The sequence below is a fragment of the Lepidochelys olivacea genome (genome assembly GCF_965140295.1).
Source record: "Lepidochelys olivacea isolate rLepOli2 genome assembly, chromosome: 10".
Lineage (NCBI taxonomy): Eukaryota > Metazoa > Chordata > Testudines > Cheloniidae > Lepidochelys > Lepidochelys olivacea.
This window is the reverse complement of record NC_140420.1, coordinates 71,776,720-71,795,706: the sequence shown is the minus strand read 5'-3', so window position 1 is coordinate 71,795,706 and position 18,987 is coordinate 71,776,720. Positions and strand designations below refer to the sequence as shown.

Sequence of the window (18,987 nt, the reverse complement as noted above, 5' to 3'; positions counted from 1 at the left end):
ACTTTCTGTCTGTCTCCCTCCACAAGCTCATATGGTGGTGACCTGAGAATAAGGCCCTTTCTGGTGTGATTGTACAAGTGGACTGTAAAGACCCCTGGGTAGTTTGCAAAGGGTTGGGTCTAACCCCTGGGCCCTACTGAGACTCCCTCTTTCCCTTAAATAAGTTCAGCTGTCTAAGGCTTTGTCTGAACTACTGGCCCTGTGCAACCTGTATGACTACTGTAACACACTACTTTATAAGGCACGGACAGATGCCTGGGGTCTGGTTTACTGTGGCCTGGCACATTGTCTAGCCGTTTACACCAGAGCAAAGAGAAGTATGTATGGGTGTTAAAGGCTGCCAGATCAGAACAGCAGCATTCTATACCCACTTTGCATTACACTAGGTGCAGGGCAGTGGTGAATTGGGCCCCAAGAGCTACAAAATTCCATTTCATAAACCCTAGAGAGCAGCAGATTCTGTTCAGCTCCATTCTCCTCATCTGCAACACTGGCTCCTTGACTTTACTAATCCCATCTTGATGACCCATCTAAAAATATGCCACCTACCCAAGCCCCCCAAATAAATGGTCAGAATCCCACTTCCTGAGCCTCCCGGTTATCAACATCTTCAAAAATTCCTCCCTAAAATCTGGTCACTGCCCTAGATTTATCATACATACCCTAACATCATCTACGAACAGGGTCTTTACAATGCATTACTGTAGCACACAGGGATCACCTGTATTTAGCTGTATGGATCACACGCCATCAGGGGGTCTGTAGGATGCTTTTGGTATGAATTACCTTCTACAGAATTGAATTTTCATCTAGCACAAGAGCCCTTCTGAACCATGCTCTAGATTGCATGCCCAGTTATAGTTGGCATGAGGAAGACGTTGAAAGGGAAAATAGATCTCCGCTGTTATTCTTGTTTTTCTGTTAAACATGACAAGCAGCAAGAGGGATGAATGGGAATCAGAATAACAACTCCGACACCTGTAAGAAAACAAGACAACACACTCCTTGCTTGTGATTCCATTCAGCTCTAAAGGGCATGGCTAGAGAGATGGGGAGAAGCTCATTCTGCTTTAGGTCTCTTTTTTTTTTCTGATCTGAGCTGGGGTGTAGATGTTTTTGGTTTTCCCACCTGCCTTTCGCTTGGAAAATGAATGTGCCCTTTGTTGTTTCAGATGCACTAGTACAGTAGGTTGCAGAGTTATAGTACCTTCTTGATACTGAACCTTAGTCTGTTGTGAACAATAGATGGGGAAGTTAGCTTTGACAGTGTCAGCTGAAGAGGACCAAGCGACATTAGTGTTTCTGCTTCAGGCTGAGCAGTCATACATAATTCAGGAGGAAAAGGACGATGTGGTTCGTTGGGTATTGCATCAGGGTAGGAGAGAGACTTCTGATGCATGAACGTTTAAAGTAATGAAGGACGTAATCAGTGGCTGAGAGTTAGGGCTTTAGGTGGCTCCGCACACTTGGAGAGCTGTTTTCAGATGATATTTTAAATTAATTTGTGAAATTGTGTTGAGAGGGTCTCAGTCTAATCTTCTGTGAACACTTGTGCACTTTTCAAAATCATTACAGAGTTTGGCATGATTGCCAGTAGCTGCCAGCAGGATGGGGAACTCTGGTTTGAGGTACATTAGCATAATATATGAGGGGCTCAGGAATGGACTATGGGAAGCATGTACAGGTCCAAATTGATTTTATACTGGTATAGCTCTGGGGAGAGGGTGAAGGATTGGAATAGAAAGGGAATTTACATGTCAGGATTGAGGTGCTTTGGCAGAGCAGATGGCAGACTGGAATGGCATGGGATGTTGAGGGCTGAAATTTAGATACATCAGAAGAAACAGTTCAGGACTCAAGTATGTTGGCAGAGCTGGTAGGGAAACAGGACTGGAATAGCAGGGAGTGCTGTGAATCAGGACGCACTGGCAAAATTATATGGCAGGAGCAAAGGTTTGTGTTCTGCCTGCATATGTTATTTTACAGTCAAGCCATCATTATTAATGATCAGGACCAGATGACATTCCTCTAGGAATTCTGAGGGAGCTAATGAACAAAGGAGAAGAGCTACTAACAAAAATATGCAATTTATCATTACAAACAGCCAGAGGACTAGGTGACCGTCAATGTCACAACCTTGTTTAACAGGGTGCTATATATGAGTCTTGGCATTTATAGACTTACTTCAGGGGCTGAGAAAACCATTGAAGACAGAGTTTCAGGTGAGTATAATAACATAGGGACAAGGCAACATAGCTGGTGAGGTGAATTTTGCTTTTCTATTAATATGTTAGAATTCCTTGAAAGAGGCAAGGAACTCAGTGGCTGAAAGAGAAGTGGTGACTGAAATGTAATCAGACTTTCATAAGGCTTTTGATATAGCCCCTTGCAAAAGACTATTAAGGAAATTTGGGAACCCTGAGGTGAAAAGTAAAGGAACTTTCATGTATTCAAACCTAGTTAAAAGAGAGGAATCAAAAGTAGGAGTAAATGGGCAATTCTTGGCATGGTAAGAGGTTAAAAGTGAAGTGACCACAGGTATTAGTGCTGGGACTGGTGCTGGTCAATATACTTATTAATGACTCAGATGATGGGGAGGAGAATGAGGTAGCAAAATTTGCTGTTGTTGAATTATACAGTAGTGGGGAAGATTGTAAGGAGCTAAAGAAATGATGAAATTGAGTAATATGATGGCTGATGAAATGTAGACAAAGGCACATTAGAAGGGCCAATTTAAAGCACCCAGACATGTGGATGGGGGTTGAATTAGTTGTAACCACTGAGGAAAAATAAGTAGCCGTCACCTAGGAAGCTAGATTAAGATGTCTGCTCAGTGTGCAGCAGCCGCTGCAATAAAAAAAAAAGTGAATTAGATACTAGACTATATGAAGAGAAGGATAGAGAGTAACACAGCAAACATTATAATGCCGGTATGGACATTAATGTTAGTGTCTGTCCTAGAATACTAGGTTTGGACTGGATCAGTTCATCTGGAAAAAGACAAAGCAGAGCTAAAGAAGGTCAAAAGAAGGCAAATGAAAATGTTTAGTGGCCTGGAAGGAGCTTCAGTATGAGGAGAGACTAGGAAAATTAGGACTGTGTAGTTTGAAAAGGGAAAGAGTAAAGGACAATATGAAAAGGGGCTTTACAGTGTGTGGAAGTAACCCGGAGCCCTGCTTGGGAGGATTCATCACTATGCTCTGCACGCTCTACGCTAGTGCAGTTGGCACAGGGGTGCTCCCCAGCATTCCCTGAGACAGAACACCCCCACCCAATGCTGAGCCAATTCCACCCATTCCGTCCCATCTCTGCAGAAGCACTGGGGACAAGGGATGTGCTGAGGTAAGCTGGGGGCAGACTGCTGCCAGTTCTGGAGCCAGTAGGAGGAACTGTGTGTCCTGGGATGGACCTGCACCATGCTGATTCCTCGCTGCCGAGGGGCTATGGTAGCATGAACGCAGCTTAGGGCAGCCATGAGCCTCCCTGTCTTGTGCCAGAGGGTGAACCAGCTCCTGCAGGTCACAAATAGGGGAGTCACAAGTCATCTCCCTTCAGTCCCTGGGTTGGTGGAACAATGACTTTTACAACCCTGTGGTATAGTTCTAGGGTTTAGAACAGGAGTCATGACTCTTGGGTTTTATTCCCAGGAACACCATACTTGCTATGTAACCTTGGGCAAGCAGCTTCCCTTCTCCATGTCTCATTCATCTGACCTATAAAGTGGGGATAATAGTAGATACCCGAGAGGCGGTTTCACCAGTTACTGTTTGTAAAGTCCTTTGAGACCCTGTGATGAAAGGTTCTGTGGACTGTTATTGCAATGAGATTGAGTAGCATGTAGAAGGCCCTGCAGGTGCTATGCCTTAACCTTGTAATATAATATAAGGGTAAGAGGGTACTCCATGGAATAATTAACCTGTGGAACCCAGCAGTGGATGGCATTATAAAGACAGCTATCTTATTAAGATTAACAACAACAAAAAGGATTAGAGACTTATAAATAAAAGTAGCATCTGCACTTACATTAGCTGGAATAAAATTACAAGGACCTTATGTTTCAAGATAGATGGTGATCCCCCATCTGGGGTCAGGAAGATATTTCACTCCCATGGTGTAATATTGCTGAGTTAGGCACATTTTACATCTTCCTCGGAAGCTCTAGTCAGTACATTGGACGATATGGACTATTGGTCTGGTTATTCTGATGAACACTAATGCTATTGACACCTGTGGATAAAAGCCCTGCCCTACCGCACCACAGGGGTGCTGTGAAGATAAATACATTAAAGATTGTGTGAGGTGCTCAGATAATATGGTAATGGAGCCCATATGAATATCTGTGAGTTTCCCAGTCTCCACCTGCAGGAGTAATACTAGTTTTCCTAGTACTTATATGGAACCCAGGGGGAGGAAGGATGGTCTTTTGGATAAGGCACTGGGTTGGAATTTAGGAGACCTGAATTCAGTTCCAGACTTTGTCATAGACTTCCCTTTTTGTATCTCAGTTCCCATCTGTAGAATGAGAACACTTCCCTGCCTCAGTGTGAGGATAAATTCATGAGTGTTTGTGAGGCATTCATTTATTATGGTTATGGGGGCTGCAGAAGTAACTAGGTATATGAACCTGAGAAGCACAGGGGTCCTGAGCTGGCAGGGTTTTTTCTTTAAGAACGCTTTGGAAATGTCCAACTATTTGTTCACTTCAATTTTTGGAGGCTTCCCCTCCAAGTCTCACTACAAAGGGTAGAAACACTGTCTGTTCACCTCCCCTCTTTCTGAGCACCACAGAGAAACAGACTGCTCAGTAATAGGAGACCTTCGTGCACAAATAGTACTGCGAAGTTGACCAGCGAACATGTAGAGAGGAAACTTCCTTCTGCTGGAAATGTCTATGGCAGTCAGAATCAAATAGGAGCTTGATGCAGCTCCAGGCTCTGTCAGATTGAAACAATGCAAACTCCTACAGAGTACTCAGTTCTGGCCTGGCATAGCACCCATTCAACCTGTTCCACTACATTGCAAACAGAGCAGCTGCCTATGGGAGAGACAAAGTGGGAGAGGGTGAAGAACTGTTCAGTGTGTGTGAAGGGAGGAGGCATAATCCGTTAGTGTTAGTCCAGGTGCCATCCAAAGCAGTTGTTGGACCAAAACACACATCCTAAAAACAGTCCATTGGCATGATACATGGTATTTAAATGAACGAGAAAGCAAACTAATGCAGTACTTACCTCTGCTGGAAGGTGAGAGCTCCCAGGCAGTGGTACCATCCCATCTCTAAAGACTGTCCCCTCCGGGGGAGCATTTCTTCCTCTCTATTCCTCTCCATCTTTCCTTTCCTTAATGAGCATCTGCAAAGAGCTACATTATGGGACACTTCCCCATATAGAAATCTATCCCTTCCTGGCCCTTATCAGGAAGGGCCCTTTTAGAGCCTGGTTCTCCATTGCCCTGCACCAGGTGCAGTCATTTACAGTAGTGGCAAGTGGGCATAAGATGATTGGATCAGAATAGTAGCATTTTTTACCTATCGCAAGGAAGTGCAAATGACGGCACAAGATGTAGGGCAATGGTGAATCATGACCTACATCCCTGCCCTGAAGAATTTACAGCCTAAGGACAAGGAACAGAGAGAGGAAGAGGCAGTGAACCATCCAAACAATGTGGTTACTAACAGTTGGCAAAGGTAATATTGGTCCTGTGTCATTTGTTAGTTTGTTCTAATGTATCAGGGCAGTGAGGGTAGGTTACCCCCTGGGAATAGGTGAAGGAAGGAAAGGCAAAGGATATTGTGGGAGGAGGAGAGAAGGGGGAATAAGGAGAGGAAAATTGGGGGAGGGAGGCAAGGTTGGAGAAGAGCATGGAGGGCTCCGGGAGCAAGGCTGCTGTGGAGAGATTGTGGGGATGAGAACCTGGGGCAAATAGCCAGTGGGTGTAGAGGAGTGGAAGAGGAAGTGACACCAGGCAATCTTAGTTTAGCCTTTTCCCCACAATAAGTCTGGAGAATTCAAAATTCAACTTGCTTGAATGTTTGACTAGAGTATTGTCTCCTGCTGAATTCCCAGCGTGCCACTGAACAGATTTTGAAGACAGCTCCCCTAGTGAGTCCAAGGGGAAGGGGTTGCCCTTCCTTGTTTGCCTTCCCCTTTCCACTTCCTGAACAATCCTGGCTGTAAAATACACTTGTTTAACTAGGGAAGCATTCATTTCATCACAGAAAAATGATTCAGAACAAAAGCACACCCCTGATGCCTTCATGTCTGTCTCTGTCTCTTTAGGTGTCTTACTGGCCAAATCCTGACGTCCTTGCTCAGACGTAATGCAGGCAGTACTCTCATTGACTTTGTAGGAACTTTGCCAGAGTAACGACCATAAGGTTCAATCCTAGAGAGACAGGCAGTGATGTTACCTCACTTTGTGGCCAATGTCCAAGACAACAATGACAAACACTCAGAACTAGACACACTCCTGTAACAGTAGGGTAGGCAGATAGGGTTCCATGAGTTTTCTCCTTATTTCTGTTCCTCTGTATCGACCACCACTGGCCCCAGCAGCCTTCAGTCCTCTCTTCCATATCTCCCATCCTCCTCTCCTCTGTCTGCCCCACCCCCATCCTCCTCATCTTTCATTCTAGAAATTCCTTTGAACCTCTCTTGCACACTTTCCCCCTGCATCATAGGCCCTTCCTGCTCACTTAATCTGCATATTTATCCTTGAAGTCCTTTGGCCCAAACTCATTGCTTTATCTGTAATTTCTTCCATTTTGCATGATGTCCCTGCTATTAAATACCAAATACACTATTCTAGCTATGTAAGGGATTGTGGCACATGAGAAAACTTAGCTTTCTCCTCACTACCCCCCAGTTTATAAGCACCAGGTTCCTACAGGTGTGTGCCTGTGTGTTTTCATTTGTGTGTGTGTGTGTGTGTGTGTATATAGAGACAGCAGTGTTCAGGCATAGTTCAGACTAACATTAAGGCAGGAGACATCAGACACTGAATGTTTCATTCAGCTCTCTGGTTTATTCACTGCAGCCTTCAGATGGTTTCTATTAGTATTCTGACTGAGAGCTCACTGATGGAATTAGTGGGAAACCAGACTGTCAATTTATTTATACCCAGCCTCAGGGCATAACCGCTGTGCATGTGTAAAGCCATTGAGATGCAGAGAATACTCTCTCTCTGTGTGCATATAGATATATATAAATGTAGACAGCAGGTGAGTTTATAGCTGAAAGCTGTTACCCCAAGGGTTCAAGAAGTGACCAATAGTAGGAGAGAACACCTTGATGGCATTATTGCCCACCGAAGGTCCCTTTTTTTCAACTCAGGGAGCAGTCATTTTCCCCAAAATCTCCAGTCTACCTATGTGTATGTATGTCTTTTGGCTTTTAATTTGCTGCACCTTTAGTTTTCTATGCTAAGTCATCTCCAGTTTAACTCACAAGGTCCCACAATCCTCTGTGTCATCAGGTGAACATGGCAAAGCCATGTTGCTTGCAGCAGTGGGAGTGTTTAATGCTGCCTTTTTGCCTCCAGTGCCATAGCTATATCATTAATCCTGTGAAGGATTGTGAGGGCAGTTTGTCTAATGACAGAAACATTTATCTGTGGATACAGCAATGCTGAATATTAACAAGCATTATTCACCATGAATTACTCGACCAGCTCCGGTTTGGAGATACCTGTTTTCACAGTAGTGTCCTGGCCAGATTGTGGCTCAAGTAATTACTGTCCTCCTGCCCCAAATTCCCCTCTCATTGTGAGAGAGTACGTGTTGCTGGCTCCCGGACACATCTGCCTCAGAAAGCCCACCCTGACTTCAAGCACTAACTGACACCCCGACCTCACAATGTCAGCAGAGGCTGAACTGGCTCAGAGAGACACGAGTAAGCTTTTCAGCCTCTCACGATAGCTAAGACTTACGCTACATTTGGTCAACTGCATAGATTTCTAGATTTTGTGTGTTCTTATATAAGAAAAGGGGCCCAAAGCTTGAAGTGGAATCTCAGGTGGGGCCTCAGTGCAGCTTTCTACAATGATACGAGAATTGAGAAGACAGAGTCAAGGAATCACAGACGTCTGTGATTGGCAAAACATGTGCAGCTCCCCTCTCTTCCACAGTGGACAAGAGGCAGCTTCCCTGTCATGCCATAGCGGGATATCTTCAGAAGGCAGTGCACTGCCAAGGGACTGTGTGAACCTAGGAAGTTTGAGGAGGCTCAGTGCCATGTACTAGACAGAAAGATAAGGTCTTGGAAGACCCAGACTGAAGGACACCTTGAACAAAAATGCAGTGAGACATGGTTGCCTAGTCCACTGACCTGTAATGTTGCGGTAACCAGACCACTTTCTGTCACTGGGTCTTCAGCCAGCGCACTTCAGTGCAGTATGGCTAGTCTCTCCTGCCAGCCTCTTACCAAACACAGGCACAGACTGGCATTGCTATTGCATTCTTCCTCTGCCTTCTGCATTTCATACAGTAGGATGGATGGATGCAGAGATCTACATCAGCAATCCCTGGCACTGAAGGCAGGAGCCATCAAGGACACTAGTTTTATATCTCAGGTCTGTCAACACCTCTACTTCCTACTGTAGTCATGGCACACCCCTTCCAACCACACCCACTGCTGAAAGGGGTGGAGAGGGGAGGGAGGGGGAAGTGAGAGAGAGAATTATGTGATCTAGCTGAGTTAAAAAATAAAAGTCTCTCTGTGTTTGAAGTGAATAAAGTGTGTTAACAAGTAATCTTCTAGCTGAGATTTCCAGCTGTTACTCCTGAGCTGTCTAATATCAAAGCAATATGGGACTATGGTATGGCAGCTAACTTCAGTGCATGAGCAATTACAGCCTGATGTTTCTCAGGTATATTATGGTTTTATTATTATTATTTCTCCGCTCATAGTTTCTTAAGGCCTCTTCATATCCTGAATAAAACTCTGGGGAATCATAAAGCCACAGGCAGAGCTTTAGCACAGTTGCTGCTTGGCATCTCTGGGATTGATAAGTATTTAGTGTGTTGCCTTGATCTTGGAAGCAGGGACCTGTGATACACCACAGAGGAAGCCTCAAGATGTTTTCTGTGTATTCTGCACCTGAGAGAAGCCCTTGTCATTCTCTAAATGGCAGATTTGTGCTTCTGCTCTCTCTGCTTCAGCCAGGCACCTCCATCCTCTTTACTTGGACATAACCAAAAACTGCCAAAAAATTATTTTTGAATAAAATAAATAATACACTTAAACTTGTTCAGAGGCACCAAGCACTATCACTGCCTTGTGTTTATAATCCTTGTTTCCTGTGCCTTATCTCTCTGGTTTCTTACTATTGTTAATGATTTGTATTTCCATAGCTCAGGGAACGCAACCTTCAGCACACGGCCCTCCAGGGAACTCCACTGGCGGGCTGGGACGGTTTGTTTACCTGCAGCGTTCGCAGGTTCAGCCGATCACAGTTCCCACTGGCTGCGGTTCGCCATTCCAGGCCAGTGGGGACTGTGGGAAGCGGCGTGGGCGGAGGGATGTGCTGGCCGCCTCTTCCTGCAGCCTCCATTGGCCTGGGATGATGAACCGCGGCCAGTGGGAGCTGTGATTGGCTGAACCTGCAGACACGGCAGGTTAACAAACGGTCCCAGCCCGCCAGGGGCTTTTCCTGGCGGGCCGCATGCCAAAGGTTGCAGATCCCTGCCATAACTCACTATACCCACACATTTAGTCCCTACCCGGAAAAGTTTACTGTCTAAGAGATTTGCCCAAGGTTTTATAGCAGGTTACTGGGAGAATGGGGAGTGGAACCCAGCTTGTCAGATTCCCAGTTAGTGCTCTGTCCACTAGACCACAGGCTGCTTTCTCTTTGCATGTTACATCACTGCTTTATTTCAATCGAGCAGGTATTTTTTCTTTTTGTCTCTTGTGCCTGGTATATTTTTGAGTGCTGTATTATTTCATTTTATTATTGACAATGATAATAATTGCAAATTTGTAGTTTTGTCTCAGAAGCCAGGGAAGGAGCAAGAATTTCAACGTATTTACCATGAAAAGCTGCATTTGCCAGGGCAGCTTTAACCCCAGGTGACATTTGCACGTACTGTATCTGCCAAACCATAAGTGGTGGTTTTCTCATAGGCTTGACTGGCCTTGTGGGCCTGACAAACCTGGCAAAAGTATTTGCAAGAAGTGCAGTAGTTTATGTGAGAAATCTCTCCTTACTTCCATCTAGCAGGCACTCTTAATTCAGAAATAATCACAGCTCGCACTTACAGAGGGCTGCTCAGTCCCCAAGGGTTCTGAAGTGCTTTACAAATCTGACAGACTCTATACAGGGAGAAAGCCCATGAGATCAGAGCTCTGCTGCCTCTAATGGATTAATGGAACTTTCACGGCTCTGTTACCCCTAAGACGTTCGGTAATACGTAGTAAACATCTGAGTCCAGAAATAAAGGCCATATTGGAATGGAGCTCACACCATTCACATGGCTGTTCCTGGGAATGTAAATGGGGGCTTTTGACTATTACTAAGGAAACGATCTTTGGTAATGGAGTTGGGAGCTCATATAAGAGCGGGGGCTACAGAGAGGTTTTGTGCTAAGGTAACCCATAGGGTTGATACTGGCAGAGACAGCAAATGTTCAGTGATTGATTCTGCCCTGGGTGATGGCACCGGAGAATGTTTTGGTTGGGGTCAATAAATGCCAGAGTTGAGGGGGAGTTTACAGACACTTTCTCGCTTTTGTATATCTGGGTTTGATTCTGTCCAGCCCTTACACAGCATACATGGAACTCCCACTGGTTTCATTAAGAATTACATGCAGCTGGTGATTCAGGCCCCGGGGTTTGTTTCATTTTAGTTGTTGCAAATTTTTTGAGGGAAACCAAAAAAAAACCCCACCCCACAACCAGAAACGGTTCAGAGTTTGGTTTCTTCTAGGATCAGCGCCTAAAAATTTGCATACTGTATTCAAGCATTACAGTCCATTTAGACCCGTAAAGCTTCAATAGAAATATCACCGGAACTGGCTTTCTTGTGAGGCTTCTGGCCTTTCCTACTTCTGGTTGGATTGAGAAGCTTGTGACAGCCTCCCTGAGAGCTGTAAGCACAAAGATGCCATTTAAAATTAAAAATACAAGGTGTGAGGAAGGGGAGAGTCATCTGAATGGTTCAGGGTTAATATGAGTCAATTCTGGTTATATCTGGATCATTGGCTTTCCAAGGGGAGTAGTAGAGACAAAAAATCTAACTTGTTTTAAGACTGAGCTTTATAAGCTTATGGAGGGATGATATTGGCATGTGGCGTTGCCAACAATGGCATACGGCACATGCAACTGCTATTAGCAAATCTCTCCAGTGGCTGTCAATGGGACAGTAGATGGGGAGGGCTCTGAGTGACTACAGAGAATTCGTTCCCAGGTGTCTGGCTGGTGGGTCTCACCCACCTGCTCAGGGTCTAACTGATCGCTGTATTTGGGGTGGGGAAGGAATTTTCCCCTAGATCTGATTGGCAGAGACCCTGGCGGCAGGGGGTGGGGGGTCACTTTCCTCTGCAGCGTTGGGTACAGGTCTCCAGTTTGAACTAAAATAAATGGTGGATTCTCTGTAACTTGAAATCTTGAAGTCAAGATTTGAGAACTTCAGTAACTCAACCAGAGGTTATGGGTCTATTACAGGAGTGGATGGCTAAGGTTCTGTGGACTGCAATGTGAAGAAGGTCAGACTAGATAATCACGATGGGCCTTTCTGGCCTTAAAGTCTTTGAATCCATGAGACCCTATTTAGGCCCTAATTCAGCAAGGTACTTCAGCATCTGCCTTACTAGGCATCAGAGATGTACCATGGAAGACCTTTGTGAATTGGCCTCTGTCATAAATATAAAGGGAAGGGTAACCACCTTTCTGCATACAGTGCTATAAAATCCCTCCTGGCCAGAGGCAAAACCCTTTCACCTGTAAAGGGTTAAGAAGCTAAGGTAACCTCACTGGCACCTGACCCAAAATGACCAGTGAGGGGACAAGATACTTTCAAATCTGGAGGTGGGGGGGGGACAAAGGGTTCTGTCTGTCTGTGTGATGCTTTTGCCGGGAACAGATCAGGAATGCAGCCTTACAACTCCAGTAAAGTTAGTAAGTAATCTAGCTAGAACATGCATTAGATTTTCTTTTGTTTAATGGCTGGTAAAATAAGCTATGTCTTTTTGTAACTTAAGGTTTTGCCTATAGGGATGCTCTATGTTTTGAATCTGATTACCCTGTATGGTATTTACCATCCTGATTTTACAGAGGTGATTCTTTTACCTTTTCTTTAATTAAAATTCTTCTTTTAAGAACCTGATTGATTTTTCATTGTTCTTAAGATCCAAGGGTTTGGGTCTGTGTTCACCTATGCAAATTGGTGAGGATTCTTATCAAGCCTTCCCCAGGAAATGGGGTGTAGGGCTTGGGGGGATATTTTGGGGGAACACATCTCCAAGTGGTCTCTTTCCTTGTTCTTTGTTTAAAACGCTTGGTGGTGGCAGCATACTGTTCAAGGACAAGGCAAAGTTTGTACCTTGGGGAAGTTTTTAACCTAAGCTGGTAAGAATAAGCTTAGGGGGTCTTTCATGTAGGTCCCCACATCTGTACCCTAGAGTTCAGAGTGGGGAAGGAACCTTGACAGCCTCTATATTCAAGCTTGACCAGGACTCCTTTGATACTGGACTATCAGCTAGGGTTGCCCAAGAGGAGCCGTTCCACCTTATTCAAAGTCAGAGAGACTTGACAATGTACCAGATTAGTGATGGGTCTGACCCAAACCCTGATCTGCACTGCTTACCAAATCAGATCCAGAGCCTCCCAGACTTTGCAGAGGTTTGCAATCCAAACCAGGAACTACATCCCATTATTTCATAACAGGCAGGACTCCCCTAAATTTTGGGGTGTTGAAAATCCAGCTCCACAGTTTGCAACAGTAGCCCGCCTCTGCCAGGGAGACACCAGTGTTTAATAGAAGGGGAAGCCTCTCAGAGTTGTTTGTTGTTTTGTAATTACTTTGTTATTGATTTTTGTAAACTATTCATAACTTGTTAAAGATCTTTCCCCCTCCTTCCTTTTCATCTCTGCCACTTCTGACAGCTTACAGTGGCACAGCTCATTTGCCTTCCCATGGCTCAAGGAGACAACTCTTACTTTAACAGAGAGGAAGTGTGGTGTAATGTTCTGAGTGCAGGGCTGGGCATGGAGCCAGGAACTCATGGAGTCTGATACTTGTTCTTACAGTGACTCACTCTGCAGCCAGAGTCAAGTCCTTTGAACTCTCTGCCTCAGTTTCCCCGTCTGTAAAATAGAGGCCAGGGGACCCTGTTAATGACTGTAAATCTCGCTGCAGATGAAAAGACCTGTATGGAGCAAGTGCAAAGTAAAAATAGGTGTTTGCAATCTTTGGCCAATGGAGTGAGCATGTGGGTTCAACATTTTGGGGTGTTGTCCGGTTCATTTCATTGTCCTGCCTCTAGATTTTCCTATCTGGAGGAATACCCCAGAGAGCGGTAGCCTATATGAGATGGTAACTCTTCCTCCCACCCTTAGCTGGGTGATTCCAGACTCATCACTCTAGGTTTCTGTTTTTCATCGACAGGGCCTGCAGATTGGAACGCGAGAGTTGGAGGAAATGGGAGCCAAGTTCTGCCTGGGACTCCTCATCCTGCAGCTTAAATCCTTGCCCTGCAGCAAGAAGCTGATGGCTCAGGCAGCAGCCCTGCTGGATCTGGAGGAGGAGATTGCAGACCATTGGGCACAAAGGTCAGAGTGAGAGCATTACTAGAGAGTCCTCCTCAGGAGGGGCGTTGGCAGGGAATAGTCTTGGTTCCACGTTTACAGCACCAGCCTCAACCACAGACTGAGATGCTCATTATAAATGAGGAGACAAGTGATTCTTAAAGAAATCCATTGTGGAGGCATTAGTCCATGAGATTAGCAGTGCTGCCCTGCCCTGCATCCTTCCGACTGGGTAAATTAGGTAGAGAAGGAGATGGTCCTCTCAGACTTTCCACTCACTTGCCCATCTGTTCCATTCATCGGAGTGGCATCGCCCCAAAGGATTCTCCGTCTGGGGTGAGTGGGGTGGGTCTCACAAATCCTCTTCCTGGCTGTTCGAGGAGGGGAGACTGTCCCCATCAAAATCTGTTTCCATCACCAATAAAAGGCTCCCTGAAGAGTCTCCCACAAGGAAGTAATTCCCTGAGAGCTGCAGGGAAGGGAATGAGTATTGCAAATTCAGAAAGGAGCTCGTCAGCAAGCAATAGAAATTCTAGGCTCGATCCCGGAAGGGGCAAAGTGCCCACAACTCCCACTGATGGTGCTCCACACCTCAAAGAATTGGGCACTCTTAGAGAGTCAGCTTGTGGGTCTGTGACGCACACAGTGAAACCTTGACCCTACTGATTATTTTGGAGAAACTTCTCTTTTTAAAGTGCTAAATTCTGCTCGGAATATCCTGGGTGCAATTCCATTGCACTCGATGTCAGTGGGGTTGCTTCAGTGTAAGTGAGAGGAGAGTTTGGCATGGATGTATGTCAGAGTATAAAGAACATAAACTCAGGTGTCTGAGGAGATAGGGAGATTTCTATGCAACATCACCATTCTCACTTGCCAATGACATGCGCATGCATCAAACTAATGTTTTTCAAAAAGTGATGGAAAAAGAAAACCCAGTGACTGATACGAGTCGACGCTCCCCCTACGGGTCTTTCGTCAAAAGATTCTTTCACTCTCACCAGTGAAAAAGGCAAGTTGTTGTGTAGCAGAAATACCCCAGTAATTTATAGTGGATTTCCAGTCTTCCCCTTCAGGGATACTTAACAGCCATTAGTACCACCTGTTCTCCATGCTGGAGACCGTATTTACAACCTTGTTCGTCATTTTTAATGTTTATGGAGGGAGGAATGAAAAAGTCTAAAAAATAGAGATGCTCTTTTGGATTCGTCATGCTCACTTGTACATGTGAACATGAAGCAATTACTGTGTATCCCAAACACTAACTGTGCCGCGGACAGCCTTCCGACAAGCAATCAGCGTGTCATTAGAGAGAACCACTCACGCCTGGCCAGACAGACAGATTCCAGGCATAAATCAAACCCTAACATTGGAACTGGAGCTGCATGAGCCTTTGAGTTAAACTAACTTCTCAATGGGGAGGAAAAAAAATCCAAACACCTACAGAAGCCAGGCAATGAAATAAAGCCAATAGGTCAGGTGGAACTGGTTCAGCCAGAACTGATCCTGGCCTTTTTGCCTACAACTAAGTGGAATCTTTTTGCGATGAAAAGATTTAAAATGCTGTTATTTTATTTGCTTGGTTTTATTGTAATGTTCATTCACCTCAGCCCTTTACAGTCTTGGATGAGACTGGAACTGGGTGTACCAAAATAATAGCAAAAAACTTATTCACACACAGTTATTTCTTGTTTAGCCATGTGCAGGGGGTTAGACTAGATGATCATGATGGGCCCTTCTGGCCTTAAAGTCTATGAGTCTGTGAGTTTAAACCAAGTTGTACTGAAAATTTCAACTGATCTTGCAAGTTTCCCATAACACAGGAATCTAGATCCATGTGGGATAAGGACACGAACTGTTAGGTGTCTACCCAAGTGGAACCAGTAGTCCTGTTGAAATTTGCCCAGCTTTAGTTAGTATGTCACCATCATCCAGTGATGTAGTGTCACTGGCTGAGAGTGTTAGGCAGAGTGACCCCTGCAAGTACTCACAGGAACTCTCTGTGGATTTGGGTGGGCAGAACAACAGTCTTAGTGGAATTGTTTGCCAAACATGTGTTTGCAAATCAGGTAAGTCACTGAATTTTGAATTCTACCCAGTGGTATGCCATTGGAGGAGCTTGTTGTGAGAATGTGGAGCAGGAACACATGAAACAGGAAGTTTGATAACATATAAAGTTCTTTATAAATGATCAAATGGAAATGGTTGTGCAATGTAGTGATTTCAGGTCAAAACACCAAAATTCATCTGCAATGTTTATGTGACTCTAGTTGAGAGAATTGCCTCATGCATTCCAGAATATGAGTAGGAACTCTAATGTAAGCAGTGTAAAAATGCAGTGTGCAGAATGCACATTATATACAGGCAGGAAAATAGCTCTTCCTAGGCCTGATACACCCTAGCAAAGTTTGCAGGAACGATTTCCCACCAGAGCAGCTTCAGTAGTAGCAGCAATGGAGGAAGCTGCAGTGAAGACAGGGTGCAGGTTTTTTTTACTGCCCCTGTACTCCAGCTTTACTCAGTGCAGGGTTAAATGACAGTGGTAAGAACATGGGAGTCCTGCCTCTACTAGTGTTTCCAGTGTTGCTATTAACAGTGGAGCTGCAGCTATGAAATTTGCTAGTGTAGAGGCATCCTTTTGGGCTTGCAGAAGAGTAAAGTTTTGGTGGTTTAATACCTCGGCTGTAATTGTCTTTTGATTACAACAAAGGTGCATTGCACTCCGCGGTCTGTTATACTCTCTGCTACTGAGAGTGTAAGTAGGGTGGAGTGAAACTACCCAAAGTATTTTTGCCCCTTTTGCCAAGTGGTAGTAGATTCTGAGGCCTTGCAGATTGGTTTCCCATTGGAGGAGAAATCAGCCCTACAGAGTCTGGGTATTGTCCGAGTGCAGCTTGTTTTATTTATTCTGTATACGCTGACCCTGGAGCAGGGGATGGTTACAAATGGAACCTAGCCAAACCCCTCTTCCAGGAAAATCAGGAGCAACGCCTGAGCCAAATTCCCAGGACGCAACTCTGTCCTAAGAAATGACTGGAGGGAGTAACAGCAAAGCAGGCTGCAAACTCTCTGGCTATTTGTGACAGCTTCCCCAAAAGAAAACTACATCACAAAAGGAACAACACAAGGCATGTCTCCAAAGACTGTGCGCTACTTCCACACTAACAAAATAACTTGTAAACATATGTGTAACCGCATTGCCTGGTGATTTCTGCTGAAACAGTTTGCATCTGTGACACTGGAGAATTTTCAAGGATGTTTGGGAATGGAGGGATTCTAACCTTGGTGAAAAACAACCCATTTTCTTTGACACATAACTTTTGCTGCCAATCAGGTGACATTGTACCCTGAGCTGAATGAAGATTTTTGTTCCAGGACAGTTTTTTATTTTCATGTTTTTTAAAGACAAGGGATTTATTCCTGGCCTTTTATTTTCACTAGAACTAGCCAAACATTCAGAATGAGTCTACACAATTTTGTGACGGCTCAAAAGAGGATCTGTGAGAACTACACTCTATTACACCCTCTTTAAGGAGATAAATACACCCCAAATGAGAAACAAATACCTGATTGTGCAACAACCCATACTCACAATGGTGGGCACTTATTCACGTGCATAGTGTCATTGGAGTCCTTGAGTCTACTACATGAGGGACGGTTCTGCCATCAAGTCCTAAATTTGCATATATGCACCTATGCACATCTGTATGCACACTCACATGTATACAGGACTATACCTGTAACTGATACGAGTGGCCATTCAGTGACCCAGGGGTTTACATCCATGTCACTGGAAACATTGGACTGAGACTCAGGGTTAAGGTAAAGGATTAGCAGCCTTCATTTAATAGCCCTCGCCTTTCTGACTCTGGGATTGCTTAGCTACTCCAGACAGAGTGTTGTGTTTTAGCTCTGGGTCTTGCATAAAACCCAGGATGGATTATTCAAGGGCTGTGTCTGCTTAATTTGTTCCAAAGAGCTGGAAAGGAGCATAGAGCCATTATGACAGCACTCAGCACAGACTCGTTAGCAACTGGTGAGTTACAAACTAATCCCATTACCAGACTGTTACATTTTATGTTCCAGTACAAAGCCCCTTATTTATTCTGGGCTTGCTTCTGATTGCACTTGCACCAACTTCCATCAGAGTTACTGGTGTGATTCCTTTGACTTTAGTGTAGCTACTCATGATTTACTCTGGGGTAATGAAGGTCAGATGAGTCTCTCTACTGGTACCAAAGGAGTTCGATACAACTGGATCTGGGTTTTGTTCCCTCAGCAGTGGTACATCAAAGAGGTACATAAAAGAAATCTATGTCTGTCTGTCGAACTTAATCTCGTCTGTCTCCTGTATACACATTCCTAAAACACTCATCATCACTGTACTCAGGATGACAGGGCAAACCATGAAACAAGAAATTAGTCCAGCACTGGGTATAGTTCGATCTCAGACTTAATTAACTAAGTGGCTCATCTGAAACTCCTATAGGTCCCAGTTAGTGAAGTCAGATCTTCTAGTCCTCACAGATGTCTGTCCATTTCTTTTATTTTTTTAAAACCCTGCAGTTTGTCTCCTGCCATTGCCTTTGCTCTGGGTGTCTGGTGTGCTTGGCATTGATTTGGCATGTGAGCCCCTGACAGCAAACATTTCCACCTGTCAGGGCTTATATCAATACATGTCTTCTAATCTTCCCCTTCTCCAAGCTGTCTCTTTCTTTCCCCACTGCTAGGAAGGGGATGACTGGGAGGGAATAGACTGTTTTTGTGCACTTGATCCAGTTCTGTCAGAATCAGTGGTCAGTAAATTGGAACACAGCTGTCCAGTAAGAAAGTTTTCCGATGAAAGGTTGCCATATGAATGTGGGATTTGTCACACCAGATTAGACCATTGGTCCTTTGCATCCAATGTAGTGCCTCCTTGGTAGCCAATGAGTGGCGCTTCAGAGAAAGGTGGAAAGAAACTATACTGGGCCTAGTCAATAGTTTGGTGTAGTACATGGGCCATCCGTAGAAGATGTTGTACTGTGTTTACCCTGTGAGCTTTCCAGACTAACTCCAGGTTTCCTTACTCAAGCTTCACTCAGCCCTTCCTCAGAAAAACCTTCAACTGAAGTCCCTGTGTGTTATACCTGATTAGAGACTAAGGAAAATATGAGTAAGAGCCTTGAGATTTGCTCTGTATATATGTGATCAGCTTATGCCCTATAGCATGAGCTTTGGGAGATTTGGTGGAGTAATTCATGTGCAGTAG

The 18,987-nt window shown here is 44.6% G+C and overlaps 1 protein-coding gene across 1 annotated transcript in view; it reads left to right on the top strand.

Annotated features, from left to right (window-relative positions):
- AGBL1 (AGBL carboxypeptidase 1) overlaps window positions 1-18,987 on the top strand; it is a 377,284-nt gene that overhangs the window by 254,760 nt on the left and 103,537 nt on the right. Inside the window, exon 24 of the mRNA XM_084641264.1 lies at window positions 13,600-13,763. Within this exon, the coding sequence (XP_084497390.1) occupies window positions 13,600-13,763 (164 nt within the window). The remainder of the gene's footprint in view (window positions 1-13,599; window positions 13,764-18,987) is intronic.